We start from the raw sequence: 22,173 nt of genomic DNA, 5'->3' as shown, positions 1-22,173 counted from the left end.
AAATGCATATTCGTTAGGTAAATGAATATAGTAAGTGGTTGATATTATTATAGTCAATTAATATAAACAATCTTCTTTGATTCATAAAAGTTGTTTTCTCTTTCCAGAAACATAAAAAGTAATTTTTTTATAATCAGGTCAAACAAATATAAGTCATAAATGAAATATAGAGAATAGACTTTGACTAGTATCTATAAATGCAATAGTAAATGGAAATCTACACACAGTTGCCATTTTTAATCATCTTATCTGACCCTGACTGTGATTTCAGTGCAATTCTTAACTTTTATAGTATGTAATGATTATAAATATTGTTTTTTATTTAAGATTATTTCTTAGTAAAGCATTATAAAAAATTATTTGTAGGATACTGACATGTTTTGGACAAAATTAAAAAACACAAAATAAGATATGAAACTAGTCAAGTTTCTCATTATTTCCCCAAGTTACTTGTTTCTCATTTAATTTTATTTAATGAAACATAAAAAACTTCTATTTTACACCAAATTTATATATAAATTTTTTATAACATATAATTCCTTTTTTATTAAGCTTACTCTTAGTGCCATTCATTATTCCTCCGTATTATATGTGCCTTCCTCATTCTAAACTTTAAATTGAAAAATAAAAAAGATTAGAGAAAAAATTGAGTTTCATACACTACCATTTTATCATATATCATTCAAGTTTAACTATGATGATTATGCTCCAAAAAATATAAAATGAATAAAATAAGTGATATATAATACATTAGAGAGTGAATATATTTACTCTCTAACAGTAAGTTTAAAAAACTTTCTTCACATCTTAATCATCAGTTTTATGAAAATCTAATAGGTTAGATCTAATAACTAATTCAAACTATGATTTTTTGTAAAATTAATGGTTAAAATGTGGAGGAATTTTTTTAAAAATCTTACTATTAGATAAGTGTATCTCCTCCTAATATATATTACAACTACATTACATAAATATTATATTAGATTTTTGATGAAGCATAAAATTCTTGTGTGGCAAATGTGTACTTTCACATGACAACATGAGACAGAAGAATAAAGTTTGGATAGAAGTGATCACATGCATTAGATCTGTCTCACATTACATTCACATTCCAACTTGTGTGCTCTCTAACTCTTCTCCCTCTTCTCCCTCTTCCACCCCATCAACAACAAACTAACATAAACCCTTCACTCTCAACTTCTATAATCCAATAATTCATAACTTTTGCTTCTTCCTCATGTACAAATTCCCCACCACCCACAAAAGTTCTCTTACACATGCTTCTCCTTGTCCTAACCCCACATGCCATTATTATTATTTGCCATCAATATTATTCCTTTTCTCTCTCATGAGATCTAGATCCTAGTGCCCAATTTCTTATTTCTTCATTATCTCAATTCCATCACAAAAAAGAATAGATTTTTGAGAAAATGGAAACTACCCATTTGTTGATTTTAGTTGTTGGACTAACATCAGCTACATTTTTTGTCATTCTTGCATTTTGTGTCTTCTTATGCAGGAGAAGAAAATCAAAACATGAGAGTGGAAAAGACATAGAATGGTCAGAACAGAATATTCAGGAAGATGATATAATTCAGAAGGAGGATTTGATCATTTTTGAAGGTGGAGAGGACCTTACAATATGTGATATATTGGATGCTCCAGGGGAAGTGATTGGAAAATCAAATTATGGGACACTGTATAAGGCCTTGTTGCAAAGGAGCAACAAAGTGAGGTTGTTGAGGTTTCTGAGGCCAATTTGCACTACAAGAGCTGAAGATTTGGATGAAATTGTTCAGTTTATTGGAAGGATAAGGCACCCTAATTTGGTACCACTTCTTGGATTTTACACTGGGCCAAGGTTTGAGAAGCTTCTAGTTCATCCTTTTTATAGAAATGGGAATTTGGCTCAGTTCATAAGAGGTAATAATGATTCTCTTACCTGTCTGTCTTTGAAATCTGTTGTTCCTCTGTTTTCTCTCTTTGTGAAATTTAATTTGATGATATGTCCTGATTTTTATCAGTATAATGATGTTGATGTCATGAAAATACTGATGTCTAGTATATTTGAAAACCATTGACTTAATCTATTTTAGGTGTTTAAAGAAGCATCAAGTTTTGTGTTAACTGCTAATCACAGTTCTTTAAGTGATTTTCTGTTTATCAAAGCCCTTGCATTTACTTGAACTTTAAAAAAATAGGCTTTACTTTTTAGTGGCAGAAGGATGAATGTTTCTCTTTCTTCTTCTACTTTTAAATTTTTTACTTTACATTTTCAAGGATGAGATTGATGCTATTAAATTTTATCTACCTTATGTTTTGATCATTGTGACAACATTAGTATTCATTAATGTATCTTTAGTTGGACTAGGAAAAATTGAAATATCAATTAAGAAAGGCTTGTGATCAAATAGTTAGGCAACATTTTTCGAACCTGTCTATTTGAATCATCAACACTGCTATTCCCAACATAGAGAATGCCTTTTATTTTTTAATTTGATGTCTGATTATTGATCAATGTTGTTCACTTCAGCAGATGGAAATGGAGAGTGTTACGAATGGTCTATCATATACAGAATATCCTATGGTATAGCTAAGGGATTAGAGCGTCTTCACACGGGGCAGGAGAAGCCTATTATCCATGGAAATCTCAAGTCGAAAAACATCCTTTTGGATCACTCGTATCGACCATACATCTCAGATTCAGGCCTCCATCTTCTGTTGAATCCTACCGCTGGCCAAGAAATGCTTGAAACTTCAGCTGCTCAAGGTTATAAGGCACCCGAGCTTATCAAAATGAAGGATGCTAGTGAAGAAACTGATATATATAGCCTCGGTGTTATCTTTCTGGAATTACTTTCAGGGAAGGAACCGATAAATGAGCACCCTACTCCTGATGGGGATTTCTATTTGCCGAATTTCATGAGAAACGCTGTCCTTGGACAACGAATTTCCGATTTATACCATCCAGCCATTCTTCTCGGAAACGGCAGAGATGATAGAGTTCCAGTTTCAGAAGAATGCATTCTCAAATATTTTCAACTTGCTTTGGCTTGTTGCTCCCATTCCCCTTCAATCAGACCTAACATAAAGCAGGTCCTTCGGAAGCTTGAAGAAGTTGCAGGCTAGAAGCCATCGAGGTTATACAAAATTTATCGGTTTGTTGAAGGCATTGGCCACTTCCGAAGCAGTGATAACGTACACCTTCAGTTCTCCAAATTCATCATAATCAATGATGTGGTTGGAGACAATAACATTTTTGTTTTAAGAAATTAGGAAAAGTGAGTGTCCTGCACTCTCCTGCTTACAAAAAGTGGAATTGACTACCAAAGACTTCAGAACAGTTGATGTTGATTTTAAGGGTTGATGTCAAATGAGGAATTATAGCTTGAAACTAAACCTTCCTGATTGAAGTTGTAAATTTTGGACACGGGTTTGGACATTTTTGAGATTATGTGCGGTATAACAAGTGAGACTGACACTGGGAATCTCTATGATGTCGCCCATCTTGATACTATTCTATACGTAACTGTACTTTTTTTATGGAGAAACTAGTAACATACTCGCGCATTCGCACGGATGACAATGTATTTTTCATGTATGTATTTAAACAAATTTTCATGTATGTATTTAAACAATGAAATAATAATTTGTTAATGTAAATGTTATCGTATTTGATTATTGATGTAGAGTTGTTGATGAATGACCATATTCTTCCCAAGAATTTGTAGCTGGTGTATCAGTTTTTCTGATGTGAAAAAGACAAGGAATCTGATAGGCAAAAAAAGCTCTTTGTGACCCCATCAGGTTTCATGTTAGTAGCCCAGAATTGAAAACTGCAAAAAAGTGTAAAGGAATCTGAATAATTTTGTGGGCCAGGAAATGAGATCATTTGGTCTTGGAACCATAGTGCTCAAATACACTACAAGAGTGTGGAACTGGTAGATTTCAAAGTCTCACTTAGAAGAAATTACATTGTTTGTGTTGGTTAAGATCTAACAACTTTCCATTTGAGTATGTCACTTATTTACTTAACATAATATTATAGCTCCTTATATAGTTGAGACCATTGTGGCAGTACTGTAATATTCATTTGACAAAATATTTTATTTTACAGTTATGGATCTTATTGTCTAAGCAAACTTTTATTCCCTCAATTTACAGGATTCTGACATTGTACATGTATCAAATAGGGAATTATGCTCAGACACGAGGCTCGTACTTAATGAGGTTTCAGAAGTTTAGATGTCCACGACTTAGTGGGGTTTGAAAATGTTAGATTTCTACACAAACAAGTTGTTTTCAGAATACCTCTTGAACAACAACTTTATTGATAAGTCAAACTTAAATCATTAGTACATTATATAATAAAAAACGGTTGCTATTTTTAATGATAACTTATAGCTGGTGGGTAGTGGTGGTTAGAAGGTAGGTGTAGGAGGGTGTGCTAATTCATTGTTGATACATCACTATATAGTTAAGAACTAATTAAAGTGGGTGGTTAACATTCTCATATACTATTTCTAATTTCTTAAAGGCCATAATAACTGTTTTAAAAGTTTGCAACTTTAGTCAAATTATTAGTGATGTGCTTTATGGAAATGTGATTTTTCAAGAACCAATCAACTATGATTTCTCCATACGTGTCTGGGACATGTGGGGCATAAGTAGCAGGTGGGGGAACATGAACATGAAGCAACTCTATGCTTCCCATTTCATCCTCTATGTATTATTAGTTTTAGTACTAGCTTTGTGACTTTGCTTAAGAATGCATATCAGTTATACCCAAATCTTTTCCTCTCATCCAATAAATTTTGATAATTTTAAAAAAAAAATGAGACTTAAGTAGTGAGAATCAAAGTTAAAGTGGTATATTAATTTTATATTATGTGTCAAAACTTTATTAGATGAAGTAGAGATGTAGATTTTTTATTTGGGTCAGCTGATCTTGGTTGTTACTCTGTTGATAAGCATGTGAAGCAATTTGTATTTATTGTTAACTAACATGTGGATCGGCACTTTCTGCCTATTGATTTGCATTCTTATTTTTTCTGATATGTATCATTTTTGTTTTACATTTTTTAAAGAAAAATAATTTAATATAAGAAATGTTATATAGAAACTTAACAGACCAAAATTGTAAGAAGATTAATAAAAAATAGAATTGAAAAAGAAAAGATAAAAATAAGAAAATGTGTGAAAGAATAATGATGTATTATGAAAAAGAATAAAATTAATATTTGCAAGTTTACAATAATTATTATTGAATGAGTTACAAAAGGGTAATTTTGGAATATGAAAAATTATGTTACGGTGTTTATTTATAGTTTTGGTTTTATATATAGTATATATATTATATATAGTATAGATATAAATATAAATGATATAAGTTTACGTATTTAAGCATATGTTGGGGCATTATATATAGTTGTTAATGGTCTGTTTGAGAGTTGAAGACTGAAGGGCACCGGAGAGAAGTGAATGATTTCAGAGTTATGAAATATATTTATAAGATGACTTCAAACATTTATTTTCTCTTCATTCCTCTCTACAAATTAACTCACAAACAAATCCTAAATGTTTTTTTTGGTAAACTTGTTATTTTGAAATAGTGCAAGTCATCATCTTTTTAGGATAAAAATCTTTTAAAGTTGCTTATATTTAAAGAGTGGGTAATTAGGAAACAAAAAGATGTCAATGGTTTGTTTAATTTAAAGTAATTATAATCTTAATTCACCAAAGTTCATTGATAAATACACATCTACTTTTTCACTTTAATGATTAACTTATTTTAAAAAGATATGGACAAAGAAAGTATTGTCTTTTATTTTATTCCTTTATCTTGAGAGGGGGATTAAGTGCATAATCAGTTAACCACAATTGAATCTCCACCTTTTGCGTGGAATAAATAAGATGTATTAAAAATCTCTAGGTAGAACCAAAATATTTCAACTTTCACTATCCTATTTTGTTATATTCTCCATTAATCTGTCAAATAACTCCAACATAGGTACAAGTACAACCCATGTGTTATCTCATATCTGGTTTTATGAAAAATATAAGAATTCTTTGTCTTTCTTTTCGGCTGTTGTAATGCTATATAGTCTTCTTTAACTCTTAAATATTATTATGCTAGCGTGTTACTTTTATTCCTTTTTTATGGTCGTCTTTTTTTTTTTTTGAAAGTCTCTTCTATGGTCTTCTTAAAGATTGAAAGCTAAGAAAAAAGTCATAACAAAATATATATCTCTATATATATATATTAGTAGTGACACTTCTTTACATGATAACCATCATTTCACTATCTTGATTCATTAGGATGTAAAAACTAGGAGTAGGGTCCTCTCCAGGCATTTCTTCATATATTTTATGTTTTTTATTAATCTTTTTAGTAATTTTTTATTATTTTTAAAACTACTTATTAAAAATAACAATTTGTTGTTCGATCGAAACATATAAATAGTTCCTAATCTTACTAACATTGAACTTGGTAAAAAAAGGGTTTAATAACTGAAAAATGAGATTATTAAAGAATATTCTTGGAATGCGCAAATTACGTATTGAATTTGGATTCTTATATTTGTATCCATAATTCAAAAAGTGTTTGTGATTCTTGCAGAAGAGCAGAGAAAAGTGATTTTTTTATACTTAGTTTTAGGATAAAAGTGTCATTGTAAATGCAAATAAAATAATATAATTATCTTTTTATCATACTTTTTGTTTTGTTTTATACAACACTTCTCTCTCCGGTAATGGAGAGGAGTCACTAGTATAACTTATGATTGTTCTTATACTCTTCATCAATCAATTGGAATAGATCTGTCCCACTTTTTGTATTCTAATTATGTTCTAATAATTAAAAGTTGTCACTTACTTAGAAAGCAAAAAAATATAAAAAAATAAAATATTTTTATTGATTTGAGGACATTAATTTTTTGGAAGAGAAGGTCTTTGTTTCATCAATTGGTGATAGAATGCTTTTTATGTCCTTAACTAACATATGATTATAATACCAATGTAGAGTATAAGGAAAGTTAAGTTTTGAATGATAATTACTATTGTTATTTTTCTATAAAAAAAGTTGCATGTAGTTCAAGTCATGTAATTTTGATTACAAAATTAACAACTTACGAAATTTTAAAATTCATATAATCCCATATTATGAAATGTACTTTCCGAAGTGACTCATGTGACTTAAAATGGGACAAAATGAAGTGATCATGCTCAATTTTAAAAGAGTAGTCGCGAACTAAGTTTTATAAAATAGAGAGGCTATTCTCGTTTCTTATAGCATAAAAAGGTAACTACAATTCACATAGTATATGAAATGTAAATGTATGTAAGCTAGCAAGAAAATAATATGCAATGAAATTAAATTATAGTAATGTGAGAACTAGAGTTGAGAAACATAGCTTCAACATTTTAGTTCTATAGTAACACCAATGTTAACAACATCCAAAAAGTGCTGTTATCTATTCAAACATTCCTAGTCTAATTAAACCCTGCTAAGTTTCTGAACTCATCTATATACCAAAAACTGCATAACCCACTTTAGACTTCTAAAAAATGACTGCACTAAGATATTATCTATGTGAGCCACATAATAATGAAGGAAATAGTGTGCAGTTCTGTCTTTTAATATAAAATTGTGGAACCTAACTTATGTAACTCGGACCAACATACAATGAGAAGCGGAAAGCATTAGTTAGCATTAATAAATGAAGACAGGGGATGTGAAATAAATGTGTTAAGTGCATTAGAGATTTAGAGTGATAATTGCAGATGTAGAAGCTGTAATGGTAGGTGAAAATAGATTATTAGTACTTAATAAGAAAAGAGACACATGGACTTTAGAGAAAATTGATGGTTCCAATTTTAAAATATTTTTAACTAAGAAAATATTATAAATGATAAAATAAATTTGGGCTTCAGATTCTAGTACAGGATCTTTCAGTACCAGAGAGGATCTCAGCCCATGGTAGGTCGGATATGTGACTATGTATACAAGAGTGCTTTTAGTGATAGAGTGCAACAGTGGTACATTTTCTCTTTATCTTTTTTACCCCTATTTATTTTTTGATTTAATTTGTAAGTCCTAGGATGTAATTGACAATAATATTTGTAGGCTTGTTAAAAAACAAGTGTACGTAGTTGAATTCCTAAGGCTTGAGTTTTTACAATCCACAAATAAATAAATAAACCCTATATTTTAACAAAAACACCCTTAGTCCCCATTAATCCATCTTATGGTAGTGTTTAGCAAAAAACACATCAATATGGTTTCTTATTAATGTGTTAACAGACTCAAACTAACAAATAAAATAACACATTCATGTGGTTCCAAAGATATGTATTAACACATTTTAAATAACACGTTCTTATGAAATTATATGGATTCAAAAAAAGAGAAAAAACATACCCTTATGGTTTTATACGGAGTTAACAAATCCAAAAAATCTAGTATATAAATAATACACTTAGAACATTTTTGAAATTTTCAATTAGTGATAGTGTGCAATTCATCCCATGCGGTAAGGGGTGTAAAAGTTCGATTCAGTTTTTGGTGCATTTTTGTGACCGAACCGATATAAACACATGGTTTGATTCTGCTCAATTAACCACAAATTTAACTATAGGAACCAAACCGAACCAAATTGCTCTTGAATGATTGGGTTCCACGGTTTTTCCTATTATTTTTTTATAAAAAAAATATTGCATCAATTGAAAATTCAAAATGTATTACAAAATATATTGTCTGTCCATAAAAGAAAAAACACTATTATTATTATTATAAAAAATTATGAATCATGAGTAAAAATGTTGAAACTCGTAATTGTTTATTACTAACATATATAATAATTATGTAATTTATGGAGAGAAAAATTGAATTATTACATATATAATAATATAATCCACAATCAGTAACATATATATCAATTAGTAAAATATACAATAGTCACGTATATAACCTTATAATTCACAATTAGTAACATATATAACAATACATGTATATCAATATATGGTATATGTTAGTTTCAAACTCAATACTACAAAAGAATATATGTTCCAAATCATTAAGACAACGAGAAACAATTTAGTAAGTAATAACATATATAATATTAACATAATAACAATTTAGTAACATATATAATACTACATTTCACATATAATTGATAATTTAAATTATAAAATTGGTTGAAGAACTTGAACAATAATTAAATATCAACATTAACTAATATCTATTTCTTTAATATGTTGTTCAGTTTCAACGGTTCCTAAATTTATAAAACCATAAACCGAATTGAACATAAATTGTTCCTTAGAAAAATAATCAGACGAGCTGCAAAATCAAATTGAACCATATTTTATGGTCTGATTCTATCGATTTCGTGGTTTAACCCGGAACCACTTACCCTCCCTAATGCATGGTGTGAAAACTAAAAGGTTGGTTTTTGAAAAGAAATTGATATATTGTCCAACAAATCTAAGTATTCTTCATAAAATGTTAACCCTAATTCCTCAAGCCAGGCAACCCCACAAAATTGGCTTCTTCCACAAGAAATATAAAACAAAATAAATAAAAACTAAAACCCACATTTCAGACAACAAAAATAACCAAAACCCTTACTCAAAAAAATGGGCAGCCCAGCCGCCGTATCTTTCCTCACCAACGTCGCCCGTGCCGCCATCGGCCTCGGCGCTTCCGCCGCCGTCCTCAACTCATCACTCTACACAGTCGACGGTGGCCAGCGCGCCGTCCTCTTCGACCGATTCCGCGGAATCCTCGAGGAAACCGTCGGCGAAGGCACCCATTTCCTCATCCCATGGGTTCAAAAACCCTACATCTTCGATATCCGTACTCGCCCCCACACCTTCTCTTCAATTTCCGGCACCAAAGATCTTCAGATGGTGAATCTCACCCTCCGTGTTCTCTCTCGCCCCGACACCGATCACCTCTCCGTCATCGTTCAGAATCTCGGTCTCGAATACGACGAGAAGGTCCTTCCTTCAATCGGAAACGAGGTTTTGAAAGCGGTTGTTGCTCAATTCAACGCCGATCAACTCCTCACTGAGCGCCCTAATGTCTCTAACATGGTTCGTGAAAGCCTCGTTCGTCGAGCCAAGGATTTCAACATCGTCCTTGATGACGTGGCTATCACGCACCTCTCTTATGGAGCTGAGTTCTCGCGAGCTGTGGAGCAGAAGCAGGTGGCGCAGCAGGAGGCTGAGAGGTCTAAGTTTGTTGTGATGAAGGCGGAGCAGGAGCGTAGGGCTGCGATTATTCGGGCTGAGGGAGAAAGTGATTCTGCTAAGCTGATTTCTGATGCTACCGCCGCGGCTGGAATGGGGTTGATTGAGCTTAGGAGGATTGAGGCATCTAGGGAGGTTGCAGCCACATTGGCAAAGTCGCCTAATGTGTCTTACTTGCCTGGTGGACAGAACTTGCTCTTGGGACTTAACCCTGCACGTTGATTTGGGTAAACTCCTTGTTATTTTTTTTTTGTTTTTCGATTTTGGTTTGGTACTAATTGTTAGGTAGTTAGTTATAATTTGTGTCAGTGTTGATTTTACTTTGTTGTGAACTGTGACAATAGATGGTTACTTATTGCTTGGAATGTTATTTGTTGAGTGATTTGGGTGTGTTTATGTTGCTGATTGGCTTTTCAATTGCATTAAGGCTTTTGTATTTGTTTTTTTTTAATACTTGATGCTGAATTGCTTATGGTTATCATGCATATCAGCTAGATCAATGTTTTTTGTGTGCTTAAAAGTAAGGCTGATATATGAAATAGCTTTTGATAATCATGAATTTAAACTGTTTCTGATATATGAAATAGGATGCTATACTTGTTATGTCTATAATTTAGCTTTTGAAAGTAGTTCTGATCTTTGAATGTGTAAAAGAAGCATAGATTGTATTAGTTTCTAAAAACAAACTTAGATACATTGAATTACTATAAATAAATCCTCATAAAGCTTGAATTTGAATAAATGTTATTAATGGCGAGTATGCTTTTTGAGTAATTTTTTAGTTTTTAGCAACTATATGTGTGTCCAATGTTACGAAACCCAAGTCGGACATCAAAGTGGAAGAGGTCCCATATGTTTGTGTCCAATTGGAATAATGTCTTTCCAATATATTTTTAAATTTTAAGTGAAACTTCTATTCGCTTCCCGGGTTAGTACAAAATAATCGGGTCAGACCAGAATTTTTACGGTCCAAAACCCTCGTTTGGTTAAGAGTGCGAACCAAGGCCGTTTGCAAGCCCGGTTTTCAGCCAGACCATCCAATCCGGTTTAGTCCTCATATCATTGTGTGTCTGTCTATAAGAATTTATTATATCTGCTATCTCCACATACTGTGGGTGCTACCAACCATGCCAAAGTGGGTATGATCTATCAAAATAAATTGCGTTTACTTTGCATATAATAATTTTATGTTGATAATGATAATAAAGATTGGATAGATTGCTTGTAAGGCATGGCCATTTCTCCTAACATGGTATGTCTCATTAATTGAATTTCAGTAGCTTTAGTGGATATAAATTTGTAGTAAGAGCTTGTGAGGTTTCTACATAGCACTGAGGGAAAATACCTTTATTAGGTCTACTTACCACTAGCCAATCATATTATTAATCTTGTTGAGTACTAGAGTACAAACAAAAGCCTCAACTAGGGTGACAATAATTGAACTAACTCGACATTTTTTCGAAACTCAAACATGTTGAACTTGAGCTAAAAATTGAGGTCGTTAAATAAACGAGTGAAACTTGAGCTAAATAGTTAATTTATACATATATACACATAGAGATTCTTTAAATTTATACACATTAAATATATAATCATATATATTGCATATTTTAAAAAAAATTATAATTATTATATAAACATATTTTTATATAAATATAGAATATAATATTTATTAAAGTAAAACTGTCATACAAATGGATTTAATAGTCTCATTTCTATTTATGTATGTACACACATATATATATACCTATGTGTGTATATCATTGATGATTGTTTGAATCATTGAACGAAAGAAATTTGAGCCCGTTCAAAATTCGTGAACTTTAATTGAGCCCATCTTGAGCTGAAAAGATATTTCGCATTGAACTCAACTTGAAACTCAAGTCAATCCTTAACAAGCTGAGTTGAGCCAAGCTCAACTCGACTCATTTCTACCCATAGTCTCAACCTTAGGAGGTGCTCTAGCATTTCATGACAAGTAGCTAGGAAAGCCGAATCAGTAATTTGTTTGTTCATAGAACTAACAAACAAACACAGGCCCAATTTGAATGTTGAATCAGTAATTTGTTTTCACTATTTCAAGCTACAATCTCTTTGCATCTGCCATTTAATTAACATGTTCTTCTATGTACAATCTCTTCCTTTGTACATAGATGACTGAAAAAGTTTCGGTTGCATATGCTAGCTCTATTCATTTTTCTACTATCCTGAGTTATTTCTTCACTGATATGCCTAGTATCATGTGCTTTCTCAACTTTTAAAATCAAATACCCCTTGCTCTTTTTTAACCTTCCCCCTTTCATCTCTCCAGAAAAGGAAAAGGGGAAAAGCATGTGTCAAAATTGTTATGGCCTTTTAATTGGCAGCAGTCATATCAGAAATATTTCATTGTTGAATCCCCTGACTTTTTTACTACTTCATTCAGGTAGTGGCATGCTTGGAATTTGGAAAGATGGATTTGACACGACTTTCTCAGTTCTTGGAAGGAAGCTTTTATTTTATTTTGTAGACACCATCTCATCTGAACATAATTTCTTAGTACGGTTTTAAAAAGAAAAAAAATGTTATAGATGAATTTGGACCTTCATGTTTGGTGAAAAATGGGATTATGTACTTTTATTTTGATCACTTCATGTTAAGTATATAAGGCGAGAGATGGATTTGAGTACTTTTCTGCTTAATGTAGCTCTTTTAACATCTACTCATTAAAAATGTTTCAATAATAGTGTTTTGTGCTGCAATTTGCTCTTCAAATTTGAAATTACTACTATCCTAGAGGGTGGAGATTGAAATCATTGAATTGGTTTGCAAGCAGCAAGCTTTTGCTTCTACATCATCAATATTTGTTTTCCATTATTACTTAACACTAAATGAATCAAAATAAAACAAAGAAACAAACAATGAACATAAGCACTTGCAAGGTTAAGAAGCCCTTTGAAGGTCATCGTCACCATTGCAATAATTCCTTGTTAAATTACTAAAACTCCTACCACCTCCTACTCAATTGTATATGCAATGATCCATTTGAAAGATTATACTAATGTGTTCTTCATGATGATAACAATATCACCACTTTTCTTTCACCCTTGCTACCATTATTCAATACTCTGAGGCTGAGCTACTTAGCAAACATTGTTCATCAACTTGAAGTTAATGTATACTCATCCCTGTTAAATATGGGTGCACACACATTTACTACCCCTGTTAAAGACAAAATGTTGGAGCTATACTGATTCATTCACTTAGAATTCAAGAGACGCTGTAAATGAGGTTGATGTTGGAAATGACCACATCAATGGTATCAGTTAGGAATTTCCAATCAAAACTTAGTCTCCGGTCACTTTTATTGTTTTAAATTTCAAGTTGTGTATTTTAATGAACGATATAAGCATATTCTATTAGCACCTTCAATGATTCTGTTAGTCAATAGTGGGGAGTGTAATATTTGAGAAAAAGGGTTAAGTGCAAACCTCCAAGATAATGAATGTAATTTACTCTTTAAAAAAATAATAAAACATATCAAACAAATAAAACCACTCCTAAGTCCTAACTATGGAATTCTAACACAGCAAAGGAAGTAGACTCTACTTGAACATGATTACTTAACACTAAATGGACATTAGCATCTATGTGCAATTTTAAACCTCTGACTTTAGAATATTATCATTTTAGGCTATGAGGTTGTAAACATATAGGTCATGTTAAAAGGCTAGTGTCACTTGCATGCTATGCAAGTCAAATTCTCACCCTTTGTTAATAATTAATAATACAAAAAGTTATCCTGTTAACATCACAACCAAAAATCACCTTTTTATTCTTTAACGAAATGAAAATTCAATTTTATTAAATTCATAACGTGTAGTTTGTATTATTTTATAATTTATTAAGTTTAAGTTATTTCATAACTTTTTCATTTAAAAAAAATACAAACTACGCAATAAAATAACATTCCAAACAATAAAACAATCAACAAATTTCTAAAATATTAAAAACAGAGTAACTGCTCCTGTTTAATAATTAGTGGCAATTAATACAAAAATAAATAAATGGCAAAAAAAGTTTTAGTTTTATTTAATTTTAATTTTAAAATTATTTATTGGGTATTGTTTTTGTTGTCTTATTATAAATTGAAAGGTTGAAAGCTAACTTCCTTTGTCACCCGCCGCCTGAAACATCAACAACAACGAACAAGGAACAAGGAAGAGGGAAGAAAAAGGGTTCCATTTTCGTTCAAAAGGATTTTCATTTTCTACACAGAATTCAAAATCCTCATTCTCTATATCCCTTTAACCCTTCTATAATCTCTTCCCTCATTCCATTTCCTTGTTTTTTCTCTCATTCAGATTTCAGGTATTCATTCAATTTCAGACACCAAGGTTCTATTTTTCTCTTATTTATTGTCTATTCATGAATATAAGAATACCCTTTTGATTTAAGGATTAAACACCTTGTAAAACCTTGTCATTGTCAATTTTTCGCTCTATTTTTAAAATTCATTTTTTGTTTGATTTCATATTGTACACTGTGTAATGTAAATGCCATGTGTCTATCTTGTCCTCTTATTATAGGCATTTGACATGTTTGTGTTATTGTTGTGATTATTTCATAGTTTTATCAGATGATATAGGTAACTGGGTTCTTAGCAATAACTACTTCATTTAAGGTTGTTTTGTTATAGTTCTGATAATTTGGTTTTGCATTTTTCTTACAAGCGAAGCAGTCGAGGACCAATTTCAGTGTTAGAGGAAGAATGAAGTATGTGCTGGTGACAGGTGGTGTTGTCAGTGGACTTGGAAAAGGAGTCACTGCCAGCAGTGTTGGGGTACTCCTCAAGGCCTGTGGATTTCGAGTTACTTCGATCAAGATCGGTATTGGATTTTTCACCCTTTTACCTTTTCTTATTTAGCAAAATGGTAAATGGCGAGGCAAAACTACTCGGGAAGATTGAATTTTAATGTATATTTTCCATGCTGGTGTGTGTTCAGTGTAATAATAAAATTTTGGTTCAGTCGATTGCTGAGTGGTGGCCAACTTGGTCGCATGAGGAGGTGGTTAGGGTGGGGAGGTTTCTTGTCTTATAAGTAAAGGATCTGGTTTATTCTTGTTGAGCTGATATATGCAGTTACAACCCAGTTTTTCCTTCTAACTAATATTTTCAAGTTATACAAAATGAATTTGTTTATTTTAAATTATTGTAGTTGTGTTTAAACTTATCTATCCCTTGCAGATCCCTACCTCAACACCGATGCAGGTACAATGTCTCCTTTTGAGCATGGGGAGGTGTTTGTTCTAGATGATGGTGGTGAGGTAAATAGTTTCGTTACATTTTTTGACCATGAGATGCAAATTATTGTTCCTTTTCGGAACTACATTGGTAATATGAGATCACATTGATTTCTTTTTTATTAACATGGCAATGTTAATCTTCACTCGTACAGTGATCCCCCTTCTATCTATTTCTTAATTCACTTGAGTGTACTGTTTTTTGTTATGATATCATGTGACTGATTTCAATTGTGATAACAGCGATTGCATTACCCTGTTATTCATGCTGTAGTTTTAAATATATATTTTTTTGGGTTGAAGGTTGACCTTGATCTTGGAAACTATGAACGCTTCTTGGACATCAAATTAACCCGTGACAATAATATCACAACTGGAAAAATATATCAGGTGGACAAACTGTTGATGTTTTAATTATTGAATATCTTCCATTTTTTTACTAGGCATGCCTATGGTTCCTTAATGTTTTTTTTTGTTTTGAATGTTCAATAGTCTGTCATTGAGAAGGAGAGAAGAGGAGATTATCTTGGAAAGACTGTCCAGGTATGTTCGATTATTCTTATTTTTTTGGAGCAATTTGTAATGGCTGATGGTATCTTGGTCTTGATTTCACCTTTGCTTTACTGGTAGGTTGTTCCACACATTACAGATGCCATCCAAGCGTGGATAGAGCGTGTGGCACAGATACCAGTTGATGGAAAAGATGGCCCGGCTGATGTTTGTGTCATTGAATTGGGTGGAACTATAGGTGAACTAATATTTTATGACAAATTTTTAATTTCTACTGAGGTAGAAGTTGATTTCTGGAAGCATTATAATTCTATTCAATTTTTCTATATTTTAATTTTAAAAATCATGGTTGAGGTCAAGCAGAAGTTCAAACCTGTTATTATCTAGCAAACATTGAGACCAAATAGTATTGATTTTAGTAGTACTATTAAAATGATAGAACCTATATTTTATGAATCATTAATTTAAAATGACTTTTCTTTAATGCAGGGGACATCGAGTCCATGCCTTTTATTGAAGCACTTGGCCAATTTTCATACCGTGTAGGTAATGCTCATCATACTTGAAACCTCATAGTTTATTGAATTATATCAACTAAGTTATGTTGGGTATGCTTCATTAAAATAGTCTTGCTTATCTTAATTGGTTCTTTATTTTAGGCTCTGGCAACTTCTGTTTGATTCATGTCAGTCTGGTGCCTGTTCTCAGTGTTGTTGGTGAACCGGTATACCGCAAACTATGTCATCAATGCATCATTTTTATATGTGATTATTAGAAGTAAAATTGAAATAAAAGTATTTAGACTCTCAATTGAAATATATAATGTTTTTTTTCCCTGTGATATATGTGCTGTTATAGCATCTTTTCAAATGGTACAAGGAATTCTATATTATCTTCTACTTACTGAACGTGTTAATCTTCAGAAAACAAAGCCAACTCAACATAGTGTTCGTCAGCTTAGAGCGTTAGGGATGACCCCAGATCTTCTTGCTTGTCGCAGTTCAAAGGTCTGTCTCTTGCTCCTTTGCCTTTTCTTTTCTCCTGTTGGTTTCGTGTAATAATGATTGAATATTTTTACTTTGTCTGTACCAGGAACTTGATGACAATGTTAAGGGAAAACTAGCTCAATTTTGTCATGTGGCGGTAATATGATACCTGTCTTAACAATTTTCTCAAAGCCTTCCATATATTCTCAAAGTAAACTTTTGTATCTGCAGTTATCAAACATAGTTAACCTCCATGATGTTCCAAACATTTGGCACATCCCTTTGCTATTAAGAGTAAGTTACTCTAGAGTATTTTATGAAACTGCTTTCTGTCGTTCTGTTCTTGTCTTCTAGTATTGCATGAACCTTATTCATGATTTAAGTTTCAATCCACTTAGCTTGCGGTTTGATAACTTCATTCCTGGATAATTGAATTGCACTATTTTCCATTTGGTGATGTAATTCATATAATAACCTGAAGTTTTTATTTTGATATTGTTCTGTTACAAATAGGACCAGAAGGCACACGAGGCAATCCTGAAAGCATTAAATCTGCAAGGGTTTGTTTGACAAACTCATTCATGTTTTGGTGTATAACCCCCTCCCCACCCCAGAAAGAATCCCCATCCTGCTGCATTGATGTTTCGAGAATTTCTTGTTAGTTATGATATGACAATTACCTGAATGTTAGTTATGATTTGCAGTGTTGCTACAGAGCCTAACTTCAAGGAGTGGATCAGTAGGACAAAAGTCCATGACAAATTTCATGAATCTGTGGGTTTCAACATCTCTGATAATAAGCATTAATATATGTTTAGATATTCATTACTCTGATTAGTGCCAAGTATTTAACCTCCCAACTATTATGTTTTGCACAGGTTAGAATTGCAATGGTGGGAAAATATACTGGCCTTTCAGATGCATATCTTTCAGTGCTGAAGGTATGTTATTCTTTAATTTATTAGTCATTTTTGGAAGTATTACACTAGAATTCTATAAAAAAATGCATCCGCTACAACCTTCATGTCTAATTCTTGATATAAGCTTGTACTCAGCCTCTTTCTGTTGGCTTTTATAAGAGATTGATCACTAGTTTATCTTTTGTGATGTGGGCTGTCATATCTCTAGCATAGATTCACTTTGGATGGTTGATCTGCAGTGATGTAATCAATAATCATTATTCAGTATCTGTATCAAACCCTGCACAAGTATGATGCATGGGAACCTGAATTTTAGGCAAATTTCAAGGAGATTTTGTAAGGAGATTAGGAATTTTTTGAATGTTGTAGTAACAACAGTGGATGTTAATGAAAGTGTACATCCATGTTCTTTTCATCATAGTCGAGGGAGATATTGGGTAGACTGTGACACAGCAATCGAATGCTAAGAAAATAAGTAAAAGTGGATATAAGATGGTAGAAATTTATGACATGAAATAAGAAAATCAGATTTTCTAAAATTGTGCAGAGGCAGAGTTACGGCGTATGACTATATATATATATATATTCTGATGGTTGTTGAATTGCTGTTCACCTGCTCTCCTTACTTTTGTTTCCTTGCAACTGCATGCTAAAAATTTCAAGAGCAAATCATGATTCATCAGATTTAGAGATTTTTTTATTAAAATCAAGGAATGTTTTTCATGTTGCCTTTTATTTTATCCTTATGGGGTATTTTTGTATTTGTGTACTAGGTGTAATCTATTAGCTAGTTTGCTTTGTCATCACTACTTCTATTTCTCTTGTAAATCGATTCAACATTTGTTGTGAGGATAAGGTAGGGATCCATACTCCGTAAAAAGAATATAATAATTCAAAAATGATTAGTTTCATGGCTTTGGCCATGTATTGACAGATACCTTCCCATTTCAAGCGACTTTGATAGTAAAATTTTAAGGAACCTGTGAAAAGTTTATAAACTCGATATTTTCTGCAGGCACTTTTACATGCTTCTGTTGCTCACAATCATAAACTTATTGTGGACTGGGTTCCAGCTGAGGATCTTGAAGATGGCACTTTTAAGGAGGTCATTTTTTATTTTTCTGCTTTTCTACATATGTCGATCGTGTACTAACTTCCAAATCTTTGATGATTAATTTACTGCTTGCAGAATCCTGATGCACATGAAGCTGCTTGGGGTCTTTTGAAGGTATTCATACTATATGGGCGATTTAAAAATATATTGAAATGAGATAATTTTTTGGTGTTCCCTAAATGGATTTTTGTTGCAGGGAGCTAACGGGATTCTAGTTCCAGGAGGTTTTGGTGATAGAGGAGTGCAAGGGAAAATTCTTGCTGCTAAGTTTGCCCGAGAGAACAATGTTCCCTTTCTGGGCATTTGCTTGGGGATGCAAATTGCTGTAATTGAGTTTGCAAGATCTATTCTAGGTCTTCTTGATGCTAATAGCACTGAGTTTGATCCTGAAGCCAAAACCCCTTGTGTCTTATTTATGCCAGAAGTAAATTTCCCATACACGCATTCTACTTTAGTTGATAATTTTCATCCTTTTGGAATTTAGTTAAGCTGGTTCTTGTTGTATTGATAGGGTTCGAAGACTCATATGGGCGGAACTATGCGTCTTGGTTCAAGGAGAACTTACTTCCAAGTTGCTGACTGCAAATCTGCCAAACTGTAAGAATTTGGAATCAAACTCCAGTTTACTGACATACTTATAAACATATTACATATGCTATCATTTCCTAAGGGGCACCGTACTGATAAATGCGCTCCTGCACTTGAATGTATTTATGTGAAATTCTGCATCATCTTTAATCCAAAAAAAAGTTCATTATGTCATGTATAAGTAATGATTAATTTGAAGTACTGTCTTATTGATCTCCTTTAAAGATTGATATCATGTTTGTGATGATATATGTGGAATTTGACATAGGTATGGTAATGCGAGCTTTGTTGATGAGCGACATCGGCATAGATACGAGGTAAATTGTTTGCATGCAGTTGGTTCCCTTTATAGAAAGATGCAACGTTGGTCTTGTACAATAATTGTTACGCTTTACAGGTTAATCCTGACATGATATCACAATTTGAGAGTGCTGGTCTATCTTTCGTGGGGAAAGATGAAACTGGGAGGCGCATGGAGGTGTGTATTTGCACGAAACCCTTATGACATGGAACTTGAGATTGCCACAAATTACTAACTACCCTTCTTATAATTATGCTTATGATACAAATGCAGATAATTGAATTGCCCGGTCATCCTTTCTTTGTTGGTGCTCAGTTTCATCCCGAGTTCAAGTCAAGACCAGGGAAACCTTCTCCACTATTCTCAGGTATTTTCTCCTGAGCTACACGTCTTATGTCGTTCATATTTCAAATTCATTGATGTGCACTCCAACCATCCAACCAAGAAATTGTCGATGCGTGCACACCACTGCTTATCTGAGAACAAGAGATGCATTCTGTACACTAAATAAATACCTCACTGTAACAGGATTAATTTCAGCAGCATGCAAAATGAGCAGGACAGTTCTGCCAACAAGCAACGGCCATGCCAAGTTAACTAATGGTATACATAATGGACACTTGTCGGTAAACGCACACAACGGAAATGGGTCCAAATCTCCCAATGGGTCCATAAATGGTGTACACACCAATGGAAATGGCCTACACGCCGATGGGAGCTTTTAATCATCTGCTTTTTTTGCATGCAATTTTGGTTTGGTTTTCTCCAAGGACTTTCTCATCAACGGTTACATCTTGTACAGTTTTTGAGTGGATAGATGTGTTAGCTCTAGGCGGATTTATCTCCAACATGAAGCAAATTTTGAGTCTAGTAGCTTTTATATTTCCAAGAATATAGGATGAAACTTATGGATGATATTTGTTCACTCTGAATCAAAATGGCTATAGTTGATCATGGTTAATTTGCCTAGGCCACCTAATTTGATAATTTCTTTGATATTGAGCTGTAATGTTGGATAATTGAAATAGATGTCCCTTTGCTCCAATCATAATAATATCATGTGAGCATGAAACACCTTTTAGTTGCTGAGTTTCCCCTGAGAAACGTAGAAGCATGCATAGCTGAAGTCAATCACATATTCATGGATGCTTCCTCGAGCTTTTTTTAAGTACACTGCAGCAAGATGCACCAGTGTATGAGTTTTATATACTATCATTATATCATCTATCATTCATATTTAATTATTATTGACTTTTCAGAATAAGTAATACAAATAAATAAATTGTGCAATATACTTTTAATAATAAATATTTAGTACAATTCTTCCATTGTCAAGGTGCATTAGTAGTTGTACCCATATGTAAAGTTGATTACTCTTATGATCCCATTATTCATTTGGTTGTAAGAAAATGTGCAAGCTTCTTGGTTTCCAAACTACATAAATGATTTGCTAAATCAACATGATCATCGTTTGAATTCAGCAATTATAATTATAATTGTGGGCTTGTAGTTTAAGTCAAAATTTATACTCATTTTAAAAATAAACAATCATTAAAAGCAATTTATCAAAAAATTTAATGAGGCGGCCTATATTTGAACAAAATGATATATTTAATACTTGGATAGTCAATAAACTTAATTTCCAAGTTTCAGAGACATTTATTTCTTTTTATATTTCTTAACCGATTATACTTGAATTGAGATTAACAACATCACCCTAGAACAGAGAAAATTATTTTATAAAAAATACTCTGGCCCAACTAGCCGCTAGAGTTATTTTATATATAGTATTGTTCACTATCCTCAGCTAAATGCAATAAATTATATCCTTTATGGCTAAAAATAAATAAACAATAAGCCACCCTCAATTAACATTTAAATCAGAGTTTAATATGGGTAAAAGTATTTCATAGAGTAAATTATAGTAACATCATTTATTTTCTCTGTTCACCCTCAATAAGCCACCCTCAATTGTTCACTATCCTCTGATGTTTAGCGAAATTACTCAAACCATCATTTATTTTTTATATCTATATAAACCTCTAATTTTTATGCTGTCATTGCACTGACTGACCCTGCATGATAAACAAGTGTAATTTTTTAAACAAAAAATATAATAAATACAATTAAATTAAGCAAAATATGGTATATGTGGAGACAAATTTAAGTAATATACAAATCAATGTATCTTTATTATTTTTTGTTATAAAATGCATCAAT

The 22,173-nt window shown here is 32.3% G+C and overlaps 3 protein-coding genes across 6 annotated transcripts; all 3 read left to right on the top strand.

Annotated features, from left to right (window-relative positions):
• On the top strand, positions 1,048-3,608 carry LOC109363246 (putative kinase-like protein TMKL1). 2 transcript variants are annotated; one of them, XM_019609442.1, is made up of 2 exons: positions 1,048-1,923; positions 2,534-3,608. In XM_019609442.1, the coding sequence occupies exons 1-2, from the start codon at positions 1,431-1,433 to the stop codon at positions 3,127-3,129; spliced, it is 1,089 nt and encodes a 362-aa protein (XP_019464987.1). In that variant the 5' UTR covers positions 1,048-1,430; the 3' UTR covers positions 3,130-3,608. The 2 variants fall into 2 exon arrangements, with proteins under 2 accessions (XP_019464987.1, XP_019464988.1); XM_019609443.1 differs by having other exon boundaries at positions 2,537-3,607.
• On the top strand, positions 9,576-12,992 carry LOC109325768 (prohibitin-3, mitochondrial-like). The gene is made up of 2 exons (XM_019558320.1): positions 9,576-10,478; positions 12,677-12,992. The coding sequence occupies exon 1, from the start codon at positions 9,637-9,639 to the stop codon at positions 10,471-10,473; it is 837 nt and encodes a 278-aa protein (XP_019413865.1). The 5' UTR covers positions 9,576-9,636; the 3' UTR covers positions 10,474-10,478; positions 12,677-12,992.
• Positions 14,392-21,029, top strand: LOC109325802 (CTP synthase-like). Of its 3 annotated transcripts, XM_019558369.1 has the most exons (22): positions 14,393-14,601; positions 14,964-15,119; positions 15,479-15,558; positions 15,838-15,924; positions 16,027-16,077; positions 16,165-16,282; positions 16,534-16,590; positions 16,704-16,768; positions 16,968-17,051; positions 17,137-17,187; positions 17,262-17,324; positions 17,544-17,590; positions 17,735-17,804; positions 17,909-17,971; positions 18,966-19,055; positions 19,140-19,178; positions 19,261-19,488; positions 19,576-19,661; positions 19,921-19,969; positions 20,050-20,130; positions 20,227-20,320; positions 20,482-21,029. In XM_019558369.1, the coding sequence occupies exons 2-22, from the start codon at positions 15,002-15,004 to the stop codon at positions 20,676-20,678; spliced, it is 1,818 nt and encodes a 605-aa protein (XP_019413914.1). In that variant the 5' UTR covers positions 14,393-14,601; positions 14,964-15,001; the 3' UTR covers positions 20,679-21,029. The 3 variants fall into 3 exon arrangements, with proteins under 3 accessions (XP_019413915.1, XP_019413916.1, XP_019413914.1); XM_019558370.1 differs by lacking the exon at positions 17,137-17,187 and having other exon boundaries at positions 14,392-14,601; XM_019558371.1 differs by lacking the exons at positions 16,968-17,051; positions 17,137-17,187 and having other exon boundaries at positions 14,392-14,601.

The sequence above is a fragment of the Lupinus angustifolius genome, chromosome LG13 (assembly GCF_001865875.1).
Source record: "Lupinus angustifolius cultivar Tanjil chromosome LG13, LupAngTanjil_v1.0, whole genome shotgun sequence".
In the NCBI taxonomy this organism is placed as follows: Eukaryota; Viridiplantae; Streptophyta; class Magnoliopsida; order Fabales; family Fabaceae; genus Lupinus; species Lupinus angustifolius.
The sequence above is the reverse complement of the archived record's forward strand: the minus strand, read 5'-3'. Positions and strand labels throughout refer to the sequence as shown.

What these genes read in the sequence shown, in the direction of transcription:
- LOC109363246 (XM_019609442.1), top strand. Translation starts at nt 1,431, where the DNA reads ATGGAAACTACCCATTTGTTGATTTTAGTTGTTGGACTAACATCAGCT. An exon ending in TTTGGCTCAGTTCATAAGAG is followed by an intron (nt 1,924 to 2,533) that starts GTAATAATGATT and finishes TGTTCACTTCAG; the next exon opens with CAGATGGAAATGGAGAGTGT.
- LOC109325768 (XM_019558320.1), top strand. Translation starts at nt 9,637, where the DNA reads ATGGGCAGCCCAGCCGCCGTATCTTTCCTCACCAACGTCGCCCGTGCC.
- LOC109325802 (XM_019558369.1), top strand. Translation starts at nt 15,002, where the DNA reads ATGAAGTATGTGCTGGTGACAGGTGGTGTTGTCAGTGGACTTGGAAAA. An exon ending in CAACTGGAAAAATATATCAG is followed by an intron (nt 15,925 to 16,026) that starts GTGGACAAACTG and finishes AATGTTCAATAG; the next exon opens with TCTGTCATTGAGAAGGAGAG. An exon ending in CTCAATTTTGTCATGTGGCG is followed by an intron (nt 17,188 to 17,261) that starts GTAATATGATAC and finishes TTGTATCTGCAG; the next exon opens with TTATCAAACATAGTTAACCT.